This window comes from Poecilia mexicana, unplaced genomic scaffold, assembly GCF_051168715.1.
Source record: "Poecilia mexicana isolate PSO_F unplaced genomic scaffold, ASM5116871v1 scaffold_6, whole genome shotgun sequence".
Lineage (NCBI taxonomy): Eukaryota > Metazoa > Chordata > Actinopteri > Cyprinodontiformes > Poeciliidae > Poecilia > Poecilia mexicana.
Genome location: NW_028263375.1, coordinates 13,338,058 through 13,364,674, shown reverse-complemented (window position 1 = coordinate 13,364,674; position 26,617 = coordinate 13,338,058). Strand labels below are relative to the sequence as shown.

At 38.9% G+C, this 26,617-nt stretch overlaps 1 protein-coding gene across 1 annotated transcript; it reads left to right on the top strand.

The window, feature by feature from the left end:
• Nucleotides 1-7,282: 7,282 nt before the first annotated feature.
• Nucleotides 7,283-24,179, top strand: rgma (repulsive guidance molecule BMP co-receptor a). The gene is made up of 4 exons (XM_015008152.2): nt 7,283-7,830; nt 15,661-15,776; nt 17,568-18,091; nt 21,388-24,179. Exons 1-4 carry the CDS (start codon nt 7,817-7,819, stop codon nt 22,081-22,083), a joined length of 1,350 nt encoding a protein of 449 aa, XP_014863638.2. The 5' UTR covers nt 7,283-7,816; the 3' UTR covers nt 22,084-24,179.
• The last annotated feature ends 2,438 nt before the right edge of the window (nt 24,180-26,617 follow it).

The window sequence follows — 26,617 nt, the reverse complement described above, 5'->3', positions numbered from 1 at the left end:
GTTGATGTAGAAAACTGTTAACCAATTTGGGAAATAAACTGAACTTGCCTTCATTGCTTAGTAACTCGGATCAGTTGGAATCTATGCATAATTAGATTGAAATAACCTTTTTTTTTGTCTTGAGGTGATGTGTTGTAAATTGGTGCTACACAAGTAAACAGAATTACATTTTATTGATTTTGTAAACTGTGCTCAAAGGATGGATCCTTCCCATGAAACCAACCCTTTTTTTGTTTGTTTTTACTTTTATCATTAAAATTGAATCTTTTGCCATCAATCTACTTTATAAACAGAATGGTTAAAATATATAAAGTCAAAACGGAGAAAAACATAGCTGTGACCAATGTAGACTTTTTACTAGTTGCACTGTATTTGTCACAGCAACAGACAAGAAGCAAAACCAATGCTGTAAAAACAGTAGTGACAGCCAAAAAGATAATTAAAAAGTTGACACAGCTACTTCATTTTGTCTGAATAGTCACTATGTGCCATATATTTTATAATTATAATTTCAGCTAATCAACTGTTGCTGAACTTTGCACCTATTTTCTGTGTAAAATGTAACTCAAGGTAAGACAATGACTGTAATGACTAGAGAGACAAATAAAGCCAACATTTTCATTGTTTTCATAGTGAGAAGTAAAAGCTCATCTAATCTTACATTCATAGGATAAATATATAGATTATCCTTCACTTTTTCCACATAATCTTGGATGCAGGAAATTAAAAAGGCAGCTGTTTTGTTGAGATAAGCCTTTTTTCCCCCCCTCCCATTTATGCCATCTCGCATGCAAATCAAGTTGTGGAAGCTCTACTATATGCTATCCTCCTCTCCCTTAAATCCTGTCAGGTGGTAAATTGTGAGAATCAATCCCAAATCTGAGTCAGTCATATCTTTTCTATGGTTTCTAAAATTAAGGTTGATCAAGTGTGTATTCAATTAAGACCTAGACAGCACATGCTAATTATTTGTCAGGAGGTCTGAGCAGACTGCAATGTTTGGTCCACGTATAGCAGTAATTCTCCACTGGATTTCAGTCTGGTTTTAGAAAGGGGAATAAATGGGGCGGAGGGGGAATGCATGCTTCCCCTGCTCAAAATGAAAAATAAGAATTTCTTAATGAGAGTTTACACATTCAAGTCTATGCCTCAGCCTGCATGAGCAGACGATTTACAAGCCTTCCAGCATTGTTTCTGTTGCAGACCGTGGCTGTAATTCTCTACAATATCTGGGTTAATAGAATTTTGTGGATTCACACTCACACCTTATCATCAAAGAGGGTGATGCTGGTGTACAAACATAGCTTTTCAAATGCCAGTCATGTACAAGAAGCATAAATCTCACCATATTTCAGAGTATCAAATGGACTCTCATTTACAATAATACCTAAATATTTTTTGAAAAATTCATAAATTCTCAGATTTTAATTTAATATTCCTTGGTCATTTCTAATGCATAAAAGCAGTCTAGTTTTTTTTTTTTTTTTTTTTATGAGCAAATACAAAACTGCTAACGCTATGTAGCTCAGCAGACGTCATTTTTATCTGTGTTTCCAACATAGATGGATTTTATCCATTGTTGAAGTCCACCAGAGAGCAATGGGAGGTTTGTGTAATTTTACAAAATAAATTATAGTTGGCAATATTGTTGGAGTCATTTGCGACAATAATTCAAGTTATCAAAGGAGAGCCACACGCTTCTAAAAGCTCTGAAACATCCATTTTGAGATAATAAGTGCATTTGGGGTTCAGTCATTTTTCTAGCCAGTGCCATCTAGTCTGTGACACCGTTCATTTTCTGTGTAATTGCTGGAGGTTTGAAGCTGCAATTAATTGTTGTTCCTTCAATGGAAACTGTTTGATTTTTATTCTCTAAGCTGCTTATGAAGTGCAAGATGGAATATGTGCCCAAGTTTTTTAAAACTTTTTTTACTTTCAAGTCTGACTGGTCATGTGATGGTTATACTCATTCTTTTATATGAAATAACATAACAGAAAAAAAGGCAGTCCAGCCTAATTTGTAAGAGATATAACCATCACACTCAGGAATCAATGCATGACACAAACACCAATGACAACAAAACTAAAGACAGCAAAGTTCCTAGTTAGAATGTGAGTTTGTAGGTCAAAAATTTTAAATGGGGATTTGCTCAGTATGAACTTGAAGAAGAAATATTGTTCAATAAGCACTAGCTCGGAGATGTAACAAACCAGCACCTTGCCTCTGCACTTAAAAGCATTCTTCGGGAGCCCCTGTATTTCCCCATTTGTTTGAGGGTAAATAGTGACAAATCTATAACTACAAAATTCAAATTCTGACAGCATTCAGGTGAACAGAAATGCTGGTTCTGAACAACATTCTATATATGCCCATTTGAAAGATCTATTCTGAGAAGAAAATAATAATTTATTACTATAGGCAGCCCCAAGCAAGATTTCACTGACATGACTATCAGAAAAGTACATTAAAGTCACTTCTCTGATTTGACAAAGAAAATGCTGCTTTTGATCTGTTTATGCTTAAATGCTCTAAAATTTTGAAGTTTTCTGACTTCAACATGCAAACATTGCTATTTAAACAGATAATTGAGCTGCAAAAGCCTAGACATGCTTTAAAGGATTATTTAACAAATCATTCAGCTCTTGATCATGAGATCTTACTCAGCGCCACATAGGAAGAGCAATTAGAGGGAATTTCTTTAAGGCCGATGTAGTGATCCCAGGTGGGTGTGAACACAATGCAGTGTGACACCTCTGACATGAAAGCACAACACACTGTGATGGGCTAATTGTTATGCACCTGGAGCTCAAAAAGGCACAGAAAGGTCAGCCTGAGTATGTGATGTTACTGAAGCAGGAACGGCTCAGAAGCACTGCAACAACACACAAGTGAGCAACATCTTCACTCGAAGCTCAACCTGCAGACGTTAGATCCAAGAATGCTTTAAAGAGGAACAAATCTGATAAACCTGTTTAAATACAACCAGCATTGATGTTTTTATGTCATCATACTTAACTTTTACGAAAGGCAGCTTTAAGGTTTGTTCACGTAATCCTTCTTCCTTCAATTTACTGAACTGGGTTATGAATAACTAAGCTGCTGGAATATAGCTGAAGAATGTCAAAACTCTAACTTGTTACCTTGACAAAGGTGACAAGTTAGTCTTTGCATTGGAATACAGCACATGTATCTTCATATAAACAGTTTGACACAATAAACTTTTCTGTAGATTCAAGTTGCTTGTAATCTCTGCCACACATTGCCTCCTGGGTATTCTCACCTCTGCAGATTTGTATTCTGTTTCTAAAACAATACCGAGGCAAATCACAGCTATATAATCAAGAACTCAGGAGCTCCCAAGAGAGTAGGCATAACGGAAAGCCTACATTACTATAATTGTTACAGCGCATGGACGATTGTCATTGATTCTCTATAAAACTACCTATAAACCGGAATCTGATGCATGCATACAGAAGGATCTGAACATTTTATCGGTCAAATGGCACGTTAAGCACATCTGTTATGTTAACTTGGCTGTAATGCCTTTAGAAAGGCAGCATGTGCACCAGCTGTGTTTGAGATGGGAGCCAGCATCCTGGACCTTTAAAGCCATTCTTTTCACTCCGGGGTGTCGCTCTTTCATGTTCTGCTCTTACATCAGTGTACAATTCGGAGCCTGTCAGCGGCCATACGGCAGAGAGAAGGACATTTAGTGAAGAAGTAGATCATAGTGGTGATTTTCTGGCTTTAGGCTCTAAGGAATGCTTTGTATTCTCGTCTAATGAAAGTTTTGTCACACTACAATCACAAACTTCAATCTATTTGATTTATTAAAACATGCCAGGGCAAATTAACTGTCGTTGCTCAGTAATATTCCTAAAGGAAGACCAGTGGAAACAGTTGCCCATAGAAGTCAACTAATTATTAATACATTGTCATTTAATATCAATATAAATACAGACGTTCTGTGAGTAACTCAGAGGAAATAAAGCCTAGAAACAAGAGTAACACTGGAGGATGTACTGAGATCTGTGGCTCAGATAGGAGAAAAGGTTGACAACTTTGTGCTTGAACTGCAACATCAAAGACATTTTTCTAAAAAAGTCATATAAGGTCCAATTTCAAATTTGCTGCAAATCATGAAAAAGACAGAAAATATCATGTTGAAGAAAGAGGTATTGACAGAGAAGACCTAAATTAAACATTTGGGCTCCATGCAGAAAACCCAAACCCATTGTCGACACATCACACCCACAGTCAAACATGACGGCGGCAGCATCATGCTGAGGGAACACTTTTCTCCGCCAGAGCTTTTGTTAGTTCACAGAAAGATGAATGAAGCTAAATACAGGGCAAATCCTACAGGACAACCTGTTAGAGGCTAAATCAATCAATCAATCAATCAAATTTTATTTGTATAGCACATTTCAGCAGCAAGGCATTTCAAAGTGCTTTACATAATTAAAATAAAAACAGCATGTGACATTGAAAAAACAGTGAGAAAGAGAGAGATTTTGAGAAAAAAAAAGATTAAAAAAGATAAAAACATTAAAACCCGCGCCCCTTTTAGGACTTCAGTTAAACGTCACTTAACTGGGACTCTAACCCTCTCGGACTTTAGTCAAAACGCCGTTTGACCTCTAGAACTTTAGCAATTTTAAAATTCACTTACGTTTCTGTCGTTATCATAAAATTCACTTACGTTTCTGTCGTCATCGTGTTAGTTGAAACGCCGTCAACTGGGACTCTAAACCCCGTAGGACTTTAGTTAAACATCGTTTAACTGGGACATTTTCCAGGGGGGCTTTACATCATTAAAACGTAGACAGTGAGAAAGAGAAATAAAAAGAAGTTAATAAATAGATAAAAACGTAAAGATAAAAGCATTAAAAACATCGAAGACATCAAAACCCGCACTCTAACCCTAATTTAGCCATAAGCAACTCTAAACAGGTGGGTTTTAAGTTGAGATTTAAAGGCACACAGTGTTTCAGCTGTTTTACAGTTTTCTGGAAGTTTGTTCCAAATTTGTGGTGCATAGAAACTGAATCCTACTTCTTCTCATTTTGTTCTGGTTCTGGGAATGCAGAGCAGACCAGAGCCAGAAGATCTGAGGGGTCTAGACGGTTGGTGCAGCAATAACAGATCTTTAATGTATCGTGGTGCTAAACCATTTAGTGATTTATAAACTAACAACAGTATTTTAAAGTCTATTCTTTGAGCTACAGGGAGCCAGTGTAGGGACTTTAAAACTGGTGTTATGTGCTCTATCTTCCTGGTTTTAGTGAGAACATGAGCAGCAGTGTTCTGGATCAGCTGCAGCTGTTTGATTGATTTATTAGTCAGACCTGTGAAGACACTGTTGTAGGCTAAAGATAAATGCATGGATGAGTTTCTCTAGATCGCGCTGAGACATTAGTCCTCTAATCCTGGAGATGTTCTTCAGGTGATAGAAGGCCGACTTTGTGACTGTCTTAATGTGGCTCTGAAGGTTCAGGTCAGAGTCCATCACTACTCCTAGGTTTCTGGCCTGATGACTAGGTTTTAGTTGTAATAACTGAAGCTGTGCATTGATTCTAGTTCGCTCCTTTTTAGATCCAAAGATAATAACTTCAGTTTTGTTTCTGTTCAGCTGGAGAAAGTTTTGGCACATCCACACATTTATCTGTTTTCAGCATCTGTTCAGTGATTGGATGGGTTCAGAGTCACCTGGTGACATCGTGATGTAGAGCTGTGTATCATCCGCGTAGTTATGGTAGCTGATCTTATTTCCTGTTATAACCTGAGCCAGAGGGAGCATAGAAATATTGAATAAGAGGGGTCCTAGGATTGAACCTTGGGGTACCCCACATGTCACCTTTGACCTCTCTGATAAGAAGTTTCCGATTGGAACAAAGAAATCCCTGTTCTTTATGTAAGATTCAAACCAGTTGAGCACTGGACCGGAGAGTCCGACCCAACTCTCCAGTCGATTCAGTAAAATGTCTTGGTCAACAGTGTCGAAAGCTGCACTGAGGTCCAGCAGAACCAGCACTGTGGTTCTCCCACAGTCTGTATTTACATGGATATCACTGAACACTAGAAACGACTTGGACCCGGTGGATGACCCCCACCGTAAGATCAAAGTTTTACAAGTCCGAACCTAAATCTAATTCAGAGTCTGTAGTAATACTTGAAAATAACTGTTCACAAATCCTCTCCATCCAGGATTTAAGCTACTTAGCAAGTAAGAATAGCTGAACTCGACCATTTTAGTCTCTTGACAAGCGAAGCTAATACACTTGCAGCTGTGAATTCAGAGGGGAAGCACATACACGTTTCAGAGTGGTCCATCACAACAACAAAAAAAAACCCTAAAAGCACAGGGTATGAATACTTTGTAATTTTAGGCAGATATACAGCAGCAATATCACCTCTAATGGGAGCTGAAGGCATGGGCTCATTTGACAAAGTCAGGTTTTGAGCAGCTCCAAGTTTGTGTTGCATCAGAGTCGGACAACCTCCGGGCGGGCTGCAAGAATCCTGATTGTTTCTGCTGCTTTATTCAGCCACAGAGGGTTAGAGGGAAACTAGAGTGAATAGGGAGAATCTGTTGAGTTGTTGAAGCTGGGAAAGCTTTTAAAGCAGGGAGGGGGAGGTTGTGGTTGCAGTCTGATCCTAAAACACAGGTGCTGCCTTCCTCCTGAGCTGCAGCCACCCCCCCCCCCCCACCTCTCCCTCTCCCCCAGCTGCAGAGTGTTTGTCCATCTGATCCTCTGTTAAATCCTGATTATTATGGATTTGTCTTTTCCCAAACCTGTGATTTGCAAAGACGAGCGTGACAGAGGTCATCCCGCAAATGGATCTGACAGTCGGGGCTATTTGTTGGCAATCAAACTAAGGCATCAATTTCAACTCTGTTAAAGGTGCGAAAAGTAAATAGGGTAGAAAATATGAGGCACCAAGCCTCATCGCACGTCATAAGACGTGTAATTGAAGTGTCATCATCGGTGATAGGACTGGGTGGATTTAGTTTAGTGGATTTAGTGGTTGGACTGGGTGGATTTAGTTTCAGTAGGTTTATATATATATATATATATATATATATATATATATATATATATATATATATATATATATATATATATATATTACTGCTAGAGACATTTTTCAGCTTCTCTTCAACAGCTGCGACCTGATCTGAAGCCCACTTCTCTCCAGTGCAAAACTACAACAGCAGGAGGGGGCTCTGGGGTTTTGGGGGGGCTTCGTGCGGCGTCACGCAGAGCTCATCATTGTCTCTCTCACACTTTCTAACAAGCCATTTCACAACATCCAGACAGCGGATCGGGCTGTGCGCAGCAGCGGCAGCGGCAGAGACGGCAGCAGCTTTGCCCTCGGGGCTCTTTTCCCCCTCCTCCTCCTCCTCCTCCTTCGTCTTCGACCATAACTAACAACCTGGATGAGGCCAATTACTTGGACTTAATCTCTCATAACGTCTCCTTTCCGATCGACTGATGTGGAGTGAGTTAAGCGATGGCTGGGGAGATCCGAGTCCGCCGGGTGCGAGAGGTGTCTGCTTGAGATTAAGAGACACTTTGATTTGGCTGCAGAGCTGTTTCGGGAGAAATTGATCCGACGGACACCACCATGCACGGGGCAGAGGATTTTACACTCAGGGAGCCACTGATTGTGTGTGATGTAGGATTAGTGTGACAGCCTGGTGTCTGAAGAAAGATTTTGTTCTTTTTCATTTATTTATTTGGTCAGGAATCTGCTTTCTCTCTGTTCGCTGTCCTCCGGGTTCCTGCAGAACTCCTGACTCGCGGAGAGCCCATGCAGCCGCAAAGGTTGGTGAATGTCCTCCGTTTGTTTTACACGCTAACTACTAAACTTCCTTTCGCATATTGATCTTTTACGATTTTTCCTTAAAATCCGGGTTCTCAACCCAGAAAGGTGAATTTCTGCAACCTTGGATTCTTCAGTTTGAGCCAAGACACAAACGGAACTTCTCGTCAAATCTAAATAATTCAGGTTTACTTGTACTAAATATCACCTAAAGCTTTTTTTTTTTCTTTTAGAGTGGCAACATTTATATCGGTAACAGTCACTTTAATGGGACACGAATTAAAGGATGATCTTTTAGCCTGTAACAGGTAAAAAAAATAAATAAATAAAATAAAATGCGCCCGCTGGATGCAGGTTTTCTCCTTTTTAATGTCTGACAGCTCCAATTAGCACAATAACTGGGCTGTCCGTGCAGCTCACAGTTAATGACAGGTTTGCTTGCCCTCGTAAAAGCCATGTGCGTTTGTGTCAAGATTTCTGCTTTCAGATCAGATCTAACAAGCGCCATCTGTTGGGAAGAAGAGGCTGTCGAGGTAGATCAGGCTTCAATTGATAAAAAATGCAACAGCTCACTAATGTTTAATTTTCATTTTGAAGTGTATCGCAATGCCAAAGAATGGTTTTTACAAAAAAAAAAAAAAATAGTATCTTACCCTATCTGTAAAACCAACAGATTTATTGAAATGCTGTTTTTTTCTGCCCATATTTAAAAAGAGAGAGATGCACCCATCATGCATTAACTGGCCACTAGTCATTGTAATGGTTTCCATAAGGTCTGACCTGCCGATTATTTTATTTTTTTCTTCACTTATTCTAGTGACTACGTCACTGAAGAGCGATAAAAATGTGGTACAGGTTCACTGATGTGAATTCAAATGAAAGTGAAACAAGTACGAAATCCTCTCCGCTTCTGCATCAAAGCATGTCTCTAAAAATCATTATCATTTTTATTGAATGTATTTTTTTTAAGCAATAAAGTACATTTATGATGGGGCTCTAAGACCAGATCTTAGTTTTGATAAATGGAAGGAATTCTTGTCTGTGTTTGTAGCATGTAGTGTAGTACCAATCAAGGAAAAAAAAATTGGGTGATTTCAATGTCAGATCAATTAATTGGTGCATCTCTATTTATATTGTATGGGCTGTAAATACAGTAATGCATCAAGGTGTGAAACATCACTGTCGAAATCAAATCAATGAATCAAACTAAGATGATTAGCATGTCCCCTATTTTTATTTCTTAAAGTGACACGAGGCTTGATAAGAGGCGGCAGCTGGTGTCAAGGTTTCTAACCTTCAGCTGACTGGTGGCATGACAGGAATTAGGACTGTGGATATTGATTTAGTTTGACTGAGGCTGATTTATTGATCTTTAAAATATTCCACCACAACATTTAAAACTGCCTTTGTGGCCGTGGGCGTTAGACTGATAACATGCAGCAGTGAAATACTCCATTTATGTAGACATTCAGCTGAGATTTCAAATGCCGGAAGCAGAAAGTGTTTAAATAAAGTTGGACTTGTGTTATTCAATAGTGCTTTCTGGATGGTATAACATTAGAGGTATGATAACCCCAGCTATCACGGGTTTAATCTGATTTGCTTTAATTTAATTAGTTGCTTTTCAAAAACTGCTATCATTATCCCAATTGGTAAATAATATAACATGGATGTTATTTGTGACAGTATTTAACTCTTATTTGGATTTTTTTTTAATGCTTAGACTTACCTTATATGTTTTGTACACCATGAAAAAATGTGAAAAATTTTGTGTATTTTATTTTGGTAGATATTATTCAGTATTTCTGAGTGGAAATCGTTTACACTTATGATGAAAATTTGTTGCGTTTCAACATTCTTTTCATGAATATTTTAATGCTAACATATTTCTGAAGGAAATAATAGCATGCATTTAAGATGAGTTGAAATCTGATTTAAATTAGAAAATTATTGAACCAAAATTCATCTTTTATTCAAGTAAAGATGAAACCAACAGGCTCAGCTTGAGTAATAATTTTAAAATTGAAGTTATTATTGCACACAAATAATCTCCAACTAAGGTCACTATTTTATATAAAGTCATTTGGGTTGCATTCCATTGTTAAGAACGAAACAAAAATAATTAAAAAAATCATTGTGAAAGGAGTAAAAGAGTTATTAAAATAGTAATAAACATTACAATCTATTTTAACAAGGTGGCATTTTCCTGACTTGTCATTTACTTGCTTACTACCTTAGCATTGAGATGTTAAGCTAACTAGAAAGTCTGACGTTAGTGCTGTTGCAGAACTTGTAAAAGCAAGATGCAAACCTAGATTCTTAATTTACCCAACCACAAATCTCATGGCAATTCTTTATTTTTTTGAGTTGTTATTTTAATTCATGCTGGAACCAATATAATCATATACATCATGCTGTTCTCAGCTGGAAACCAATAAAGAGTGGGGAAAACATTTGTCTGAGCCACCATCTTGAGTTAAATTAGAATTATGCATTTTTAGGCACAACTTCTTTTAAGAATAACCAGTTAATACGATCAAAATTCAACAAAAAGCATTACATTTACAAAGTAGTTTTCTTGAATTAGATCAACATAATTTTGTAATGACTAATTAACATCATGTAAACTTTGCCCAACATTTACTATTTTATAGCCAAGTTTTACATGTTTATTGACCAGAATTGTGCTTTTTACCCTTTATAAAGGAAACATTGAGATTACAACAGTTGTATAGCTTGGTTATCTGCTCTGTTTGGTTGCTGAAAAGATATGTAGTATTTTGAAAACAGTGATATCTCGTAATGTGTGTAATGCTCCTTCAGCCTCCACACTAGGTCTGCACAATAAATCTATCGTCGTCCGTGTATCACTGTGCTCAAGATCAATATCACAAAGTCAAAGCTTCAAATTTAAACCAGCTTGACATCAGCACTCTTCAGTAAGATGGTTGTTTATTTCTTGTAAAACATAAGCATTGAACAGCATTATCACATATTGATGGTGTTTATTTCCAATTTTTTTATTTTTTCTGTAAGTAAGATAAATGTGTAGGAACCTTGATTGAGTCAGATACAGGGCAAGTGGGCAGAGGAGGGGCCCACTTGCCCTGCAAGTGGGCCCCAATTACTATAAGCAAGTGCTTATAGTAATTGGGGCTAATATCATTCAAGATAATAGCAAGAAGATATGTTTAACTTTAACTTCTGTGCCTTCTCCACAGCCAGAATTCCCTTTGAATCTTCCTATAATCATTTACTGACATTTATGTCATCCATAGGAGCTTTAACAACATCATTTGTAACTAATTATGAGTCCAAGTAAACTATATTTCAATGGACTTAAAAAAAAATATGGAACACACATGATCACTTGGTTTGCTCTGGGGCTTTTCCAGCCCGCAGTCGACCAGTAACACATCATAAAAATATTCACATCAAAGCCTTCGGGGTGTTAAACAACAATTTAACTCCCAGGTTGTGCAGCAGCCACAGCCTTTCTGCCACAAGCCCCCAAAAATCATTCCATGATATACCAAAAACATTTTCAGCGTGCAGCAGCTTAGAGCTTTCAGCTGCTCTCATTCATTTCAGATGTGAGCGCTCGGCATATTAGTGTTGGATGTAAGCCTCTGCACAGGGCCACCCTTGTTGAAAAACATGTGTAGGCTCAGACCTCATTGTATGGGAACATATCCATCACCCGCAAGAGGGGACAGCAACCACACAGACGTTCCCCACTCCCGTGGAAAAATACTGTACGGCCAGCCACAACCTGAGCGTATATGCAGTCATCCATCAGGTGGGGTTTCAGCTTAAATGGCAATGAAAGGCAGCACCAGTGCAGCCATTTGTGAAAAATGGAAGCTAATCAAGAAGATGTCTTTAATAGACGTGGAGTTGGAAATGGTTATCTGAGGAAAGTTTTCAAAGTGATTGCACTTGTCAGTAGGCAAGTTAGTTTTCTCTGCATTGATTATGTGTTGCTTCAATAGCAGTTCATCCAAATGCACTTAAACACCACTTGATACACTTAAAGCTAACATTAAAATGAAGCGGTTAATCAGAAATTAAACACTCTTCTTGTTGCTGATTTAGCAGGGTGTTAGCCCTGTGTTAGCAACATGTACGGTTTGAGATACACGAATCAGGCTTTTCCTGGCTGACACAGATTTTCTGATTCCTTTAAGGTCTGAGCTGCCAATTCTAATGTTTTTTTCTTTCTAATTACTATTTAAAAAATGCCTCAGGTCCTTTGTTAGAATATGTAGTTTTGAATATGCAAAAAGAAGGAATGGCCAGATGATATATTTTTATTCCATAAAAATATATAACCGCTTATATATTGATAAACACGTATCACGGTCATTTAGTGGGAAATTGCCCACGTTTGACCTTTAGTCAGCTGATTGGTGAATTTAAAACAAAAAAAACTATTACACATTAATATATGTCTTATTGAAGAAGTTGTTTTACAGTTCATTTTTCAACCACATTTTTAACTTGTATTGACAAAAGGTAAAGAGGTATACTGGTGATCAGTACACGGTACAGTTTCTTGGATATTTATAAGTTAATACATAAAATTTTGTTTCAACACTTTAATGCCTGCACCATTATCATAATATGACCCAACTTAAAATATTACGTTATGTCACCCAAGAGCCTGGCCTGTTTTCTTTTATTTGTTATGCTTTTTGATAAACTAAAAACCAGTTCTATGGGGGGCTGAGACTCATCACAACCAAAGTGACTAATTGATAACACAACTAGGACATTGATGTAAAATTATATATTTAGTGGGATTCATTTGTATTTTGAATTATCTTGTGCCAACACTTCATTGAAGAATGTGTGAAACACTTAGACATGAAGATGTTTATGGATGCTTTTAATTAAGTGAAAATATCAGCTTGCGCACACACACACACACACACACACACACACACACACGCACACACACACACACACACACACACACACATGGTTCACAAGACCGGTCTGCCAGCGAGTCTTTGAGGGTAAAGAAGATTTTAATTTGGCTTGTAAACACAAATTAATATTGATGAACTATATCTGTGGCACAGAGCCGCTGATTTCAACCTATGGCACACGAAGTGCCGATGAGACTTTGACGGTATTTTGCAACTCACAAAAAAAAAAAAAAAAAAAATTCTGGGATTACTTATTTATTACTTTAGTAGCAAACTGTAACAGCAGGCAATACATATGTTCACCTTTGCTTCAAATGGAAACTTCTTGAAAGAGAAGTGCAATGTAGAAAACCTTAAGAACTCACAGCACAACCTGAGGCAGACAACAGTGAACCAGGAACAAGTGATGGTAGTTGGTATTTCCATATGAGATCAGATCTGGAAATGACAACTAACTCATGTTAGTCAAGTACAATAAGCTGCTTCGCTAACAGATAGGTTCAGTGACAAAGCTAGGAACTACTAGCAATGTAAGTCATGAACAATGTGTATCAAGGCATTTTGTACTTTCAACTATCCTCACATGTATTATTGTATGCTTCTAAAATATCAAATGACTTATAAATGTTTCAAAGTACAAATGAGCCATTTCATTGGCCGCTGTCACAATGTTTTGCATGCAATGAAGTCCTTTTGACTGTTAAGGTTAGGGGTTGATGAGAAACCCCCGAACATTCTTACTTCAACTAACATTTGTGGTAACAACAAACTAAAAAAAAAGTTAGTCTCACTGAAATACTGTTTTCAGTATGTTGACTGGAATATATATATATATATATATATATATATATATATATATATATATATATATATATATATATATATATATATATATATATATATATATATGTGTGTATATATATATATATTTTTTTTTTTACAAGATTGGTACTTGCTCTAAAATCTTTAAAAACCAGCCTCAGTGAATGGAAAAAGTTAAAATTAATTTTTTTCCCCCAAACATTGGGCTTAAGTTTTACTTGTGTGGATTTAACTGCTCAAGAGTAATGTGGTTATTAAAATGTTCTTGTTACGGCACCATCTGTCCTACTACTTGAACTCTGTAAGTCCCTCTACCGTTAGTTTTCTCACAGTAACATGTTTGATCCTAAAAAGTCTTTTCAAACTAATGACATGCATGTGGCAGATAAGAGTAAAGTCATAATAGTGACATACAATGCTGTTAATTCAGCTCTGACAATGAAGAGACAAGTCTCTGCTGCAGCTAATTGTTATGGGTAGAACCACACAGAGGTTACTTATTGAATAAAGAAGAATTCAGCAGATCCAGGCCAATGTTCAAGTAAATCAATTTTTATGACGGCTCACTCTAAGTTTTATAGGCAAAGCAGCCATATGGGGATTTTAAGGTCGGGGTTGGTGAGAAATTTCCACTTCCTAGGGACCAATTTTTTTAGTTTTTCCAACAATAAACTTTGATCAAGACTGTAATACCGTACGTGTGATATTTCCTTCAACCATTGATTCGATTTTCTTTTTTTTAAAATACAAAACACAACCGAGTAAACCATAGAGTAGGTACTTGGAAAAACTTAGTGTTCACTGAGGTAATATCTCCTTTGAATGACACTGGCATAGAACCATGGTTCTCAAACATGGGGTACTTAGGGTACCTTTACTAGTTCTTGAAGAACTCCCAGTATGAACTGAAACGGATGGCCATGAAGGAGAAATAAGTGCATAGGAATACTCATGCTGTGCTTCATTCACTTCTATATTTGGAACTAATAACATCAGGCCTAAATTAAGTGTTCGTGTTCCAAAACTGAGAAGCAGTTGAGATTTGGAAATTGACGTACTCAGTAACAAGGTTGGCAGGAGGTTGTATAGGGCTTTAAGCAACATTTGATCTGGGGCCTCAGTTCCCATTAAGAACATCTCCGCCATTAAAAGCTCTACAATACAGATTTGGTGGAATCTGGGGCCAAGTTTAATTGGGTGACTTAAAAAGGTTTAGTGCGAATCTTCTGACTTTTCACTTGTAATTTCAACTTCTACTGAGCATGGTTCATTTTCAACTTCAATGTTCAAATTTTGTGCTTCCGAGTTAAGATGTAACACACCTATATTCTTCAACCACTTATAGAGTGACAATTTATTTATATCCTTTTCACAACTCAATAAAAATGAAAAACTGCAGTTGTTGCACTAGTATTGACCACAAGAGCAACTAATATGCACTGAATTAGAACTTGTTTGGAACCACTGGCACAGAGGGTCTGTATGAAGTGACCAAAACGAAAATAAATGTTTGTTTACGATAGTCAGTACCTGCATGCTGGATAGTGGTTTCCCTCCATTTCTGTTGATATCAATCAGCTTTTCACACTGAAGTTTTTTTTTTTTTTTTTTCTTGTGGTTTTTGCTTTAAAACAAAGGTGTCTTGCTCATGCCGTTGCGGGCTGCAGCTTCGTGGGTCGTTAAAAGTCGAACAAGTCTGCACATTGAGGTGTAACATGAGACCCTCATGCAGAAGGAGGGTTGAGGGCCGTCCGGACGGTCGTGATTGGCTGAGTGTGTCCGCTGGTCTCCGGAGGGAGGTTGCACCTTCTCCGCTCTCTAGAGTAGAGCCCTGCAGCCCGCCGCGCTTTAGAGACTTCTGTACCGCATACTTGTTGGCTGAAGGAGCCGCTGTGTGTTAACTGGGATACAGAAAAAGAAAGAAAAAAAAAAGGGCAGTAGAAGCAGCTTCGGCTAACTTGGCAGTGATGAGAGAAGGACGGCGCTCGGCTTCAGACCAGTTTTGTGGACTGTCTTCTCGGTGGGAACGCTGCAGCGCTGCCGCTAACTTTTCTCCGCTGTTTAATCCCATGTGACCAGGGAGAGGAGCGAAGCGCGACCCCGAGCTGGATGGATGGTTATGGGGGAAAGAGGAAGACCCTCGGCGCTTGACGTGTGCAGAGTCCTCGCTGTGTTTTTCGCTCTTTTCCCCTCCGGTAAGAAACTCAGTGTTGGACGTTAAGACTTTACGTGCACACCAGCATAGATATGTGATACATTATTGTTCATTTTCATCGGGTGATAAAAACGGTTTGCACTACTTTTTAAAAAAAAAAAAAAATCTGTATCAGTGTATTTGCATTGCATTTTTTTTTTTACTAATCTGAGTTTAACATAGTCTCTGATTTCAGTGTCAGATTGCATAGATTCAGATCTGCTATTGTCTATGTATTAGATTAAGGATTCTTCTCTTCTTTTTTTCCCAAAATCCCACAGCTTTCCAGCCTGAAATGTCTAGATTTTTTTTCCTTTTCTTCGTTTTTGTTTGTTTGTTCTTCGCTTGTGCTTCAATATAATATCTTAGACATTTATGTACAAAATGTTCAACAAGGCTGAGACTAACTTCTTTTTTTGCATCTGGACTCACTTCAGCTAAATCATCTCCATTTTCTAATCTTTACGTTGGATTTTCCAATGGTTTATCCTACACTGAATGTAAATTCTGTAAAGTCCACTTTATGATGTTTGTTACCTTTATTCACTTTGTAAAAATGTCTAATAGCCACAGTGTCTATGCTTTGTTTGGCGTCTTAAGTAGACCCATTTTATGATCTGCATGTCCCATTCAACCCAATTAAAGTTGTCGAGAGTCCACAAAAGTAGCGTAATGGCTGTTTTAACTTTCGAATGAGTATATTTAGTCAGTATTTCACAAAACTAAAATAAGGAAAGGTAAAGTGATAAAAATCGAGACAGAATGCGTGACGTAGAAGTAAAAGTTAAAGCATGCATTTAAATATAAACTCATTTAAGAGTCAAAGTCAGTTTGTCAGTGACTCAAGTTCTGGATATTTCATCCAGACCTGGAAATGATTTAATTCATCTAGTCTAACCTAACTTCATTTAGAGTCACAGCTTTTACCATCTATAATGATTCTTTAGATAATGAGAGTTACTACAACCTTTAAGTGTAATAGAAGTTTGTAACTGATGGGATTGATAAAGAGTTAATAAATTAGGATCAAATTGAACTGAATAAACTAAACTGAACTATTCTGGTGGAAATACCTCGGTCGGTTTACTTTACAAGTTTCTTAGTGTTATCAACTTCCCACCTAAATCACTTACCATTTAGCAACAATGGTGATAAGGAATGCAGCGACCAAAACAGATAATGGCTGAAATCAAGATTGTTGTATAATAGCAGATGGTTAAGTGCTGAGTGAGGAGCCGTGGAAAAGCTTTCCCACAAACGTCTAAATTGTGCCTTTTAAAAGTTTTGCTGTGACTTTTGCTTTGTAACATTTGGTGAAACAGCCTTATAAAACATAAATGCTTTATTAGCCCAAGGTGATGCTTGTCAGACAAGGTGTTGCAATAAGGCTTCCTGAGATATGTTTGAACAGTGAAACAGTTCAACAATCTCTGGGACAGGAGTGATTAATCATCAGTAAGCCTGGAGATTAGAACCAAAAGAAGGGTTTTAACTTAAAACTTTCAAGCTAAGGAAATCCAGTCCTTTGCTATACCAAGAGACTTGGATCTAATTTTGCATTAGGAAGATGGTCAAAAATGTGTTTTTAACTTCCAGCATGTAAGTGTAGGCCAAATAAACGTCTTTCCTCCTAAGTGTATAGAAAGTAATGTTTCATTTGTTGTCTGAGAATTATGGATTAGTTTTAGAGGAAAAAAAAAAAAAAAACACTCACTTTTAATTTACAGCTTAGTGTGTCAGCGTCATATTTCTAGACTGCATACCTTTCTGATTCCGTTTATCTTCCTGACAGCGAGTCTGCAGTGCAAGGTAATCAAGTGCACCACTGAATATCTGGCGATCACCTCAAACTCTGGACTCGGCGAGGAGGAGTACTGCACGGCTCTGCGGGCGTATAAAAGCTGCGTGGGCCGACTGGCGCGGAGCTGCAGGGGCGACCTGGCCTATCACTCTGTCCAGCATGGCATAGAGGACCTAATGAACCAAAAGAACTGCTCCAAGGAGGGGCCGACGTTCCAGCCGCGAGCCAGAACCCCGCCTCCTCCTCCTCCGCCTCCCCCAGTCGTGACCGACAGCCAGGAGCGTTCCGACGGGCCGGAGGTGTGCCACTACGAGCGCAGTCTGACGCGTAACTCGGCCCCGCCTAACTACACCCACTGTGGCTTCTTTGGAGACCCTCACCTCAGGACCTTCGGCGATGACTTTCAGACGTGCAAGGTGGAAGGAGCCTGGCCTCTCATCCATAACAAATTCCTGTCTGTCCAGGTGACCAACTCGCCTGTGCTTCCAGGGTCTATGGCAACCGCCACAAGCAAGGTGAGGATTAAATGTATGACTGAGTACAGCCCGGTTTATGTGTGTCAATACAGCTTTTGATGAACTTTTATGCAAAAAAAAATAATAATGTTTTACAAAATGGACATAAGGACTGTACGGAGGTTTCATGTCATAGTAAGGGATTTCTTTTTAGCAATTTTTGCAACTGATTGACATTATTTTTGATGTCATAATTTCTTTCATCTTTTTGCACAAAAACAGCTGGGTCAAACATAGAGAAGTGTCATGTTCTAGAATGTGATTTTAATGTTAATTTGACTGTTTTTTATTTAGCCTTTTTTTTCTTCTGGAATTCATGCTATTCTAATCAAATGTGCAATATTTTTTTTATTCAGACATTACAAAAGGCTAAAATGGTATTATATGTTGTGCATTTGGTGCCAGTTAATGTTTGATGATCTGTACAAAAGGTTGCTGGGTTCATGGTCTTGGAAAAAGTTCGAAATTGGATTTTAGCCATGTTTAAATTCTTGGTGGGCAACAGAAACACAACTGAGGATAAACGTTTCAAGACGTTACTGCCCATTCCATTATAAGGATTAAAAAGATGAATTTCAGAAAAAAAGGTTTTGGGCCTCTAGACCTATTTAGATCAGGGTTTTTAAAACAGTCTTGTGATTTCTACACTGAGTCAAATTGAGATTTCAAACATAGCGCAACATTTTTTTAACTAAAACAATCAACTGTTTTAGTAAGTATTACAAGCCGTTCTTAAAAAAAATGATATTTAGTCTACTCTACAATAATGCATTTTAGATTTGACAAGCCTGTGTATTAAAGATAATCAAACAAAGTTGGCCTAGATGCCAAAAAAACTTCAAAACAACCCTTCATCACAATGGAAATAAATACAGCTTTGTGGTTTATGGATAACAAACCCAACGAGGTAAACAATCTTAACTCCAAATGATAAAAATTAATTGTAGAAACCCATTGCAGTTGTTTTTGGCAATAGATTATATGGCTGTGATTGCAGATTACTCCAGATAAAGATCGACAAAATTATATAATAAAAAAAAAACAGACTGTCCCTCAAAGAGCAACATAATTATTGTATAGATTACTTTACAACACTAAAGTAGTCTGAGTAGTGCAATTTTATCAATCAGAAGCACTGAATACCTTCATTTAATCACGTTTTTAAAGGCCGAGCTGAACCAAAGGTCCAGTGAAGCCTCTGGGTGTATTGATTTTTTTGCATGTGTCTGCTGTTTGATGCTGTCTGACTGTTAGCGCTGCGGAGCGGCTTCTCTTCTTTCTGTCAAACCGTGGCGTCTGGCTAGTGTTTGGAATTAGCTCCATAGTAACACATCGAAGAAGTCCAAGCCCGGTCTGCAATCGCTGAAATCTTGATAAGCCCCCTAAACGACATGTTGCAGCAGAGCAGAATCAGATGTTAACACAAGGATTTATTTTCACTTCAGCTCAGTCTGATGTTTCTGCTGCTCGGGGTGGAGTTAGCTATTGTGTGCATACTTGGTTTTTCTCATGTCTTTATCTGCAGAACACCCATGATTATTAGTTTGCTTAAAGGCACAGTGGATAATTTGGATAGCTGCTGCTAAATTGTCTTCTAGCATCATGATGGAGTTGGCCCAGGTTTCTTAGAGCCTTAGGAGCAATTGTAATTGAGGCCCAAAACTGAAGTACTTAGATGGAGGAATAGAAGGGCTCACATTTGTAGGAACTGTAATTTTCTGTAATCAGGGCTTCTTAATGACACTTATTAAGCATTTGCGGCTTATTTAGCTTTTAAGTGAATTACATTTTTGTGCTGCTATTCTTGGAAGTAAACGGAGACAGCTTTTTAAGAGTGCTCGGTTCTGGATAAAAGGGGAAACAAAGCAGCAGCAAGTGCCACCTGTGCAAACAAGAGCCTTCTGGTGAAAGATCTGCTTTAAATAGAAGAGCGCCATGTTGGTAGTAACACTGTTCACACGGCAGCAAATAAAACTGTCTTCATTCAGAGGGAGCACGGAAAGAGGCTTATGTCTTTTGACTGCTTCAGCGAAACGTTGAAGAAATGAGCCGTAGGACGGTGGGTGCAGGGCGGCCGCAGCACATTAATTGTTAGGCTAATAGAGTGTTGTGTAGACCCCCCTGTCAGAAACAGACAACAGAGCACTTGGCTGTCCTCGTACCATTGCTCGGACAATGCCCCATTGGTGTCCCATGAAACGGAGCCTGGAGAGTTCTGACCGGCCTCGCTTAATTAGCTGCAGAGTCTATCGCCGTGTCCTGGCCCGACGCCACTCCCCGGAGCATAGTTCTGGGGGTTCACAGGCAGGTTTTTCAGCGCTATGAATAGATCGTCTTTGTGTCTGCAAACTGAGGCCTGATTTTTACATGGCCAGGAACTTGTGTTTTTGGAGGGCGTTTACCTTGGCCTCCCCCCTTGTTGAGCCAGCACTGAAATGTGACACTTTGCTGGAGTAGAAGGGAGTCGATGTGGTACAAACTTATCCTCGGTGCAAAATGATAAAACCTTTCCATTTTTAATTGTGATGTTCACAACCTCACAAAAAGCATTTATCCCTCTTGTGACATTTCCTCATGCACTTTACAACCACAGACACTGTGATACGTTGCAAGTAATTGTATTTATTAGACTGGATTTTATGTATTGTACCAGCACAAAACTTTTTACATGCAAAAAAGCTTTTCGTATGTAGACGAAAAGCTTCAGACCAACACTGAAGCTTTTCGTCTACATACAAAATGGATGCGTGATGGAAAACAAATTTGCTCACAATCCACACTGTGAATCATGGATGTGACACTATCATTTTGTGGGGAGGCATTTCTTCAGCATTGAAAAGTGGTTGAAATTAAATGCAAGGCCATCCTGGGTAAAGAAACCGTTTAGAGTTTGAAAGAATTAGAACCAGGTGGTAGGTTCAACTTTGAAGCAAAACACAAACTCTAACCATAGAGCTAGTGCTACTGAGTCAGAGAGGCTAGATGTAGATCCATGCCGCACTTTTCAGATTTACAAATGAAAGAAAAATGGAAACCATTTTCCACAGTTACTTTCTGTTTTCTTAGTCAGTCACTTAAAATCCCAATAAAAACATTCAACTTTAAAATTATAATATGACATAATCTAAAAATGGGAAGGGTGTAAACATTTTTTTTAATGCGCTATACATTTATCACAGATTGTTATGACTGATTATACTATATGCTACTAAAAGCAGTTACTTTCACCAGCTTCAAACAGAATATTTCTTTTTGCTGACAATGACTTTTTTTTATTTTTTTTTTTATTCGTGCAGCTGACAATCATCTTCAGAAATTACCAGGAATGCGTTGAGCAGAAGATGTACCACGCAGAGACGGACGACCTGCCGGCAGCGTTCGCAGACGGCTCCAAGAACGGCGGCGACCGCTACGGGGCCAACACTCTGCGCGTGGTGGAGAAGGTTCCCGGGCAGCACGTGGAGATCCAGGCCAAGTACATCGGAACAACCATCGTGGTCCGGCAGGTCGGCCGCTACCTGACCTTCGCCGTGCGCATGCCCGTGGAGGTTGCTCACTCGGTGGAGGAAGGCGACACCCAGGACCTGTATTTGTGTCTCCACGGTTGTCCGGCCAACCAGCGCATTGACTTCCGGAACTTCAGAGCCCGGGCGGCGGAGGCGACTCAGGGCGCCAGTAGGACGAGGGGCGGCGCCGGAACACACGGCTTCACCTTCAAGTCGGCAAAGGTCAAGTGCAAAGAGCGGCTTCCAGTGGAAGATCTGTACTTTCAATCCTGCGTGTTTGACCTCCTCTCCTCCGGAGACATTAACTTCACCATGGCGGCGTACTACGCTTTTGAGGATGTGAAAATGCTCCACTCAAACAGCAACAGATATCACATCTATGAAAAGGATGCTCTAAACAGCGCGACACGGCGGGGCAAAAATGTACTTTTGGCTTCGGTCCTCAACCTGCTGGCCGTCTTACTGTGGAGCGCAGCTCTTCTGTAGTTTGTCTGACATGCTCTCTTCATGTCGTGTCTGTCAGTGAATGTGGAAGTACAATCGCTGTGTCGTATATATCTGCCTCTCCAGCAGCTCATTTCGGTGGTTCTGACATCTGCCTGATGACAGGATGACGCTCACCACTCCCTCGCCCGCCTGTCATCACGTGCATTTAGCTGCTTTTACTCTTTGAAGAGAGCCCAGATCTCAGGATGTCCACCTGGGATTAAAACGTATGACTAACCCCCAAGATGATCTTCTGCAGAAAGAGGGGTCTGCTGATCCTCCCTAATCTGATCCACACATCGGTGCCAGGTCCAGCCATGGCTCATGTGGCTGAGTAGGGGATTGGAGTGGGTGGGGATTGGGACCTGACAGGGGCTTTTGTTAACCTAAGGCCAGAGGCAGCTCCACGTTTGATTAGTTTCCAGCTTTGGGAAAGCCTGAGATTTTCGAAGGAAGCTCCCAGCCAAAAGGATGTCAGAGCAACGTCTCCAGTTGTCTGCTGTGGAGATTAATGAGTCATATTGTTAGGTTTTGTATGTATGTGTGCATGTGTGTGTGTGTGTGTGCATTAGTACAATGTGTGTGAAGAATTCTGCATCTGTGGTTAATTTGGTGTGTTTGTAAGAGCAGGATTTTCCAGATATATATATATATACATACATATATATATATATATATATATATATATATATATATATATATATATATATATATATATATATATATATATATATAAGGAAAAAAAAAAAACTCCAGAGGGGAATCTTTCTCATGTCTTTGTGTTGCTCCCAGAATATTTTGGAGAAATAAAAGACAAAATAGTCTCCTTCTGCCAAATCACCAACTGGAATCAATAGAAACGCGTCATTTGTCAGTGACACACAGGCGGCCCCGCTATTGTTTAAGCTGACACACTGTTCGTTTTTTTTTTTAAGTCTGTTGTGTGAACGCTGCAGAAAGAAACAACTTTACTGGCGCTTTGGAAGGAGGTCGATCAACCGATCGGACTGCGACAGCTCCATTTTAACGACAGTAAAGATGGCGGCTGTTCGGCTCAGGAGACGTCACCGCTGTTTGGTTTTAAGCATTTACAGACCGAGACTTGACTGAGTCACACTGGCTAAACAATAAGCACGTCCTGTACAGGAGAGAGAGAGAGAGAGAGAGAGAGAGAAGGTGATCTCATGGCTGAAGTTGTTGCCAAAGAACGCCTTCCTGTGCCAACGTTTGCCTCCTAACTGAATTTTCATCTCTCAGCCTCAAGCTCCTTACATTACGGGAACCTTTGTTGTATATAACTCGTGTTTGCCATACAGTGAGAAAATACAGTTGCTTTTTTTTTTGAGGGGGGGGTGTCATGTCAATACATGCTTCTTGCTGGAGGATGTCTTTCAGCTGCAGCATCTGCTCCATGCTATTACTAGATTTTCGGCTTTACTGTCGTTTATAGTTTACGCCGAAAGTGTGCGGCAGGCCCTTCTCACTGCTGTTCTGAAAATGCGTTCTAAATACACTCCCAACAACAAAATAGTAGTGGTGTTAAACCTTGTGTTAATGGATGTAACTTGTGTGTTTTACAGTATCTGGTTCGACTTGTATTCTGTGAGAATTGTACATAGGTTTTGTGCATTGTTGTGTTTAGATTTGTATATCACCTGTTGTGTTTTTGAATTTATCCCTTCAGATTTGTACACAATGTTTTCAGTGAATGTGAGCCTCTAATTCTTTAAAAAAAAGAAGAGGATTTTTTAATTATTTTTCAGCAACACAAATGCCACAGAACAGTTTTCAAGACAGCACACACGTTGACAGAATGAGAATATCTCTTGTTTACCGTAGATGTTTTAACGCAGCCCACCTTTCTGAAAAAGAGAATGTAGGAAAATGTTCTGTGGCGTTTGTGTGTTTGAGTTTGATGCACTTTATGTTTGGTTTTTCTTTTCATTCTGATGCGTAAAATGGATTGTACAAACTAGCTGACCGGGATAGGCCAGAAAGATCAAACTGTGTTCTAATGTAAATCTGATGTGGTCCCACATGCCAGCTGTTCATAATGTAAGTTATTTATTGAATAAAAGACAAAGTCTTGTCAATGAGCTGCCTTCCTTTGTCTCAGTTGTTCCAGTTAGAACGTTTTTCTGCTAATAATTTCTAGTGTTTGACTGCCCCCTCCTGTTCAAACATGGAGCTACTAGATGTCTTAACACCAATCTCTTATCACCTTTTTTTTTTTTTTTTTTTTTTTTAGTAAAACCTCTGACTGTAGCTTAACAAAATAAGCAAAACTTTTAAATTCAGTGGAGACCAATAGATTAAATAAGCATGCATATTACTGCTGCAGTAGGAAATGATGTCACTCTAAAGCAGGGGTCCCCAAACTTTTTCCTGCGAGGGCCACATAGCTGTTCCTTTCTGTGGTCGGGGGCCGGTCTTAGTTTTTGCAGTAAAAAAAAACAAAAAAATTCTTGTCGACCGGGGGGGGGGGTTGTTCTGTATTTGAAACTGTCGAGCGGGGGGGGGGGGGGCGTGGGGGGGGAGACGACGACACATTCGCGCTTTTGGATAGATTTTTACCCAGAATGCAAATGGAAAAAACCGTGAGTGAAACGGTGACTGACGAGTATATATTCCATTGAGGGATAAGTTTCACATTTGCTCAAAAGCCCCCTGGTGGTTGAAGAAAAATCCACATATAAACCGGAAAATACAATATATGAAAAAAAAAAAACTGAATGCTCTCTGGTATGAGCAGGCGGGCCGGATCCGGCATTGTTCAGGGGGCCGGACCAAATGACGTGGCGGGCCGGATCCGGCCCGCGGGCCGTAGTTTGGGGAACCCTGCTGTATTTTTGATTTCACCTTATTTTTTTTAACCTGAAAACAGAGTATTGGAGTATGGAGAAACTTTTTTCCAGAGTTTCACGTCACTATTATCTAAATTTGATGTCCTTCCCATCCATTCTTTGTCACTCCTTCTTCCCCCCCCCCTTCCTCTGCCACTTATTCTTTTTTTCCTTCATTTAGTCACACCTTGCTTCTTTTGCCCCCCACCGCTTTAAATTAGGTTTACTTAATGAAATGTGATCCCTAACTGAGTCCAGGTTTAACCATGATTAGTTGTTTGTTGGACAAGGCACACAAGAAGGTAATTTGAGATCATTTTCAGGGAAAACTGACTCAAAGCACTGCATTAATAATTAGGAATCACTTATGGCGTGTGCACTAGGTGAACTAATCAACAGCTGGTTTAAGCATCCCAACAAAAACAAAGTTTAAGATACTTGGTTTGAAACATGATGGTATGGGTAGTGCATAGAAAGCAACAACCGTCAATTTCTAAACCAAAGCGGAAAAACAATGAGTGAAATTAAGTAGAAGACAAAGAATTTGGCTTCTTTTAGATTATTGCTGGTAAATAGGACCACAAACGCCAACATCTTTATTCAGCATTAGGCCACTCATTAAACTTGGCTAAACACAATAATGTACCAAGTGTTTTGAAAGAAAGATCTGCAGTTTTCTTGTTCACGTCAGCAAAAATTAACTAAAACATTTTCTAGAACCAGGAAATAGAAAAAAGAAACCAATATTCCTCTTTTTTCATAAGGCAACGGTGCAAAACTACTGTTTAGTTAGTTTTCAGCTGGTGAAATAATAAATTTGAATAAAATGGTGAATTTTTTATTTTGTCTACTACTTAAGTTAAAAAAAAAACATTGTTGTTCCAAATGTGATTTTAGATTGAACCTGGTATCAACAACAGACGTTTTTTGTGTAACAAAGTTTATTACATATGTCCAAACATATGTACAGCAAAGTTTTTTCATGAAGAGTGGTTTTGTCACAAATATAAATTATTTAAACTTTCTTACAGAACATAATACAGGAACTGTAGTTTGTTTTGAGTGGGAGAAAAAAACAACAGCTGGTTGTTCACTGTAAGAAGTTGACTGTAAGTGCCCCCCCCTCCAAAAATAATAATAATTAAAAAAAATCATACCATAGTTTTTACACTTTTGCCCCTAAAATCATCACTTCTACCAGAAATCTACATGAAATTACCAGAATATGTTATCCTTTTTTTGAGCTTTTAATCGATTTATAATTTAGCTAAGAGCAGCACTTTCATATTCCGTCAGCACTATTCATCAACCGTTCTGCAGTTTGATCCTGGAAACAGAAATGGTACTTAAGGAAGCTTAAAGAGACCAGAAGAAAGGTGGGATGAAAGCAGATTTGGCACAGGAGGAGTAACAAATAACGGCAGTGTACAACCATCTGTGGGCAGAAACAGAACGCCTGATTAGGGCAGAAAAGGTGAATTACTTAAAGGAGCAAAGTACCATTTCTAAGCCGACATAATACTGCAAGGCATAATAAAGGATTGTTTGGATTTATAGTGTTATGAACTCCTAAAAAAGTCATAAATACTGCTGTGATAGCTTCAATATTGGCAAGGAAAGACTAAAGTGAACAGAGCAGAAGGGATGGCAATGACTTGAATAGATACATAGTTACAGAAATGGTACATCAC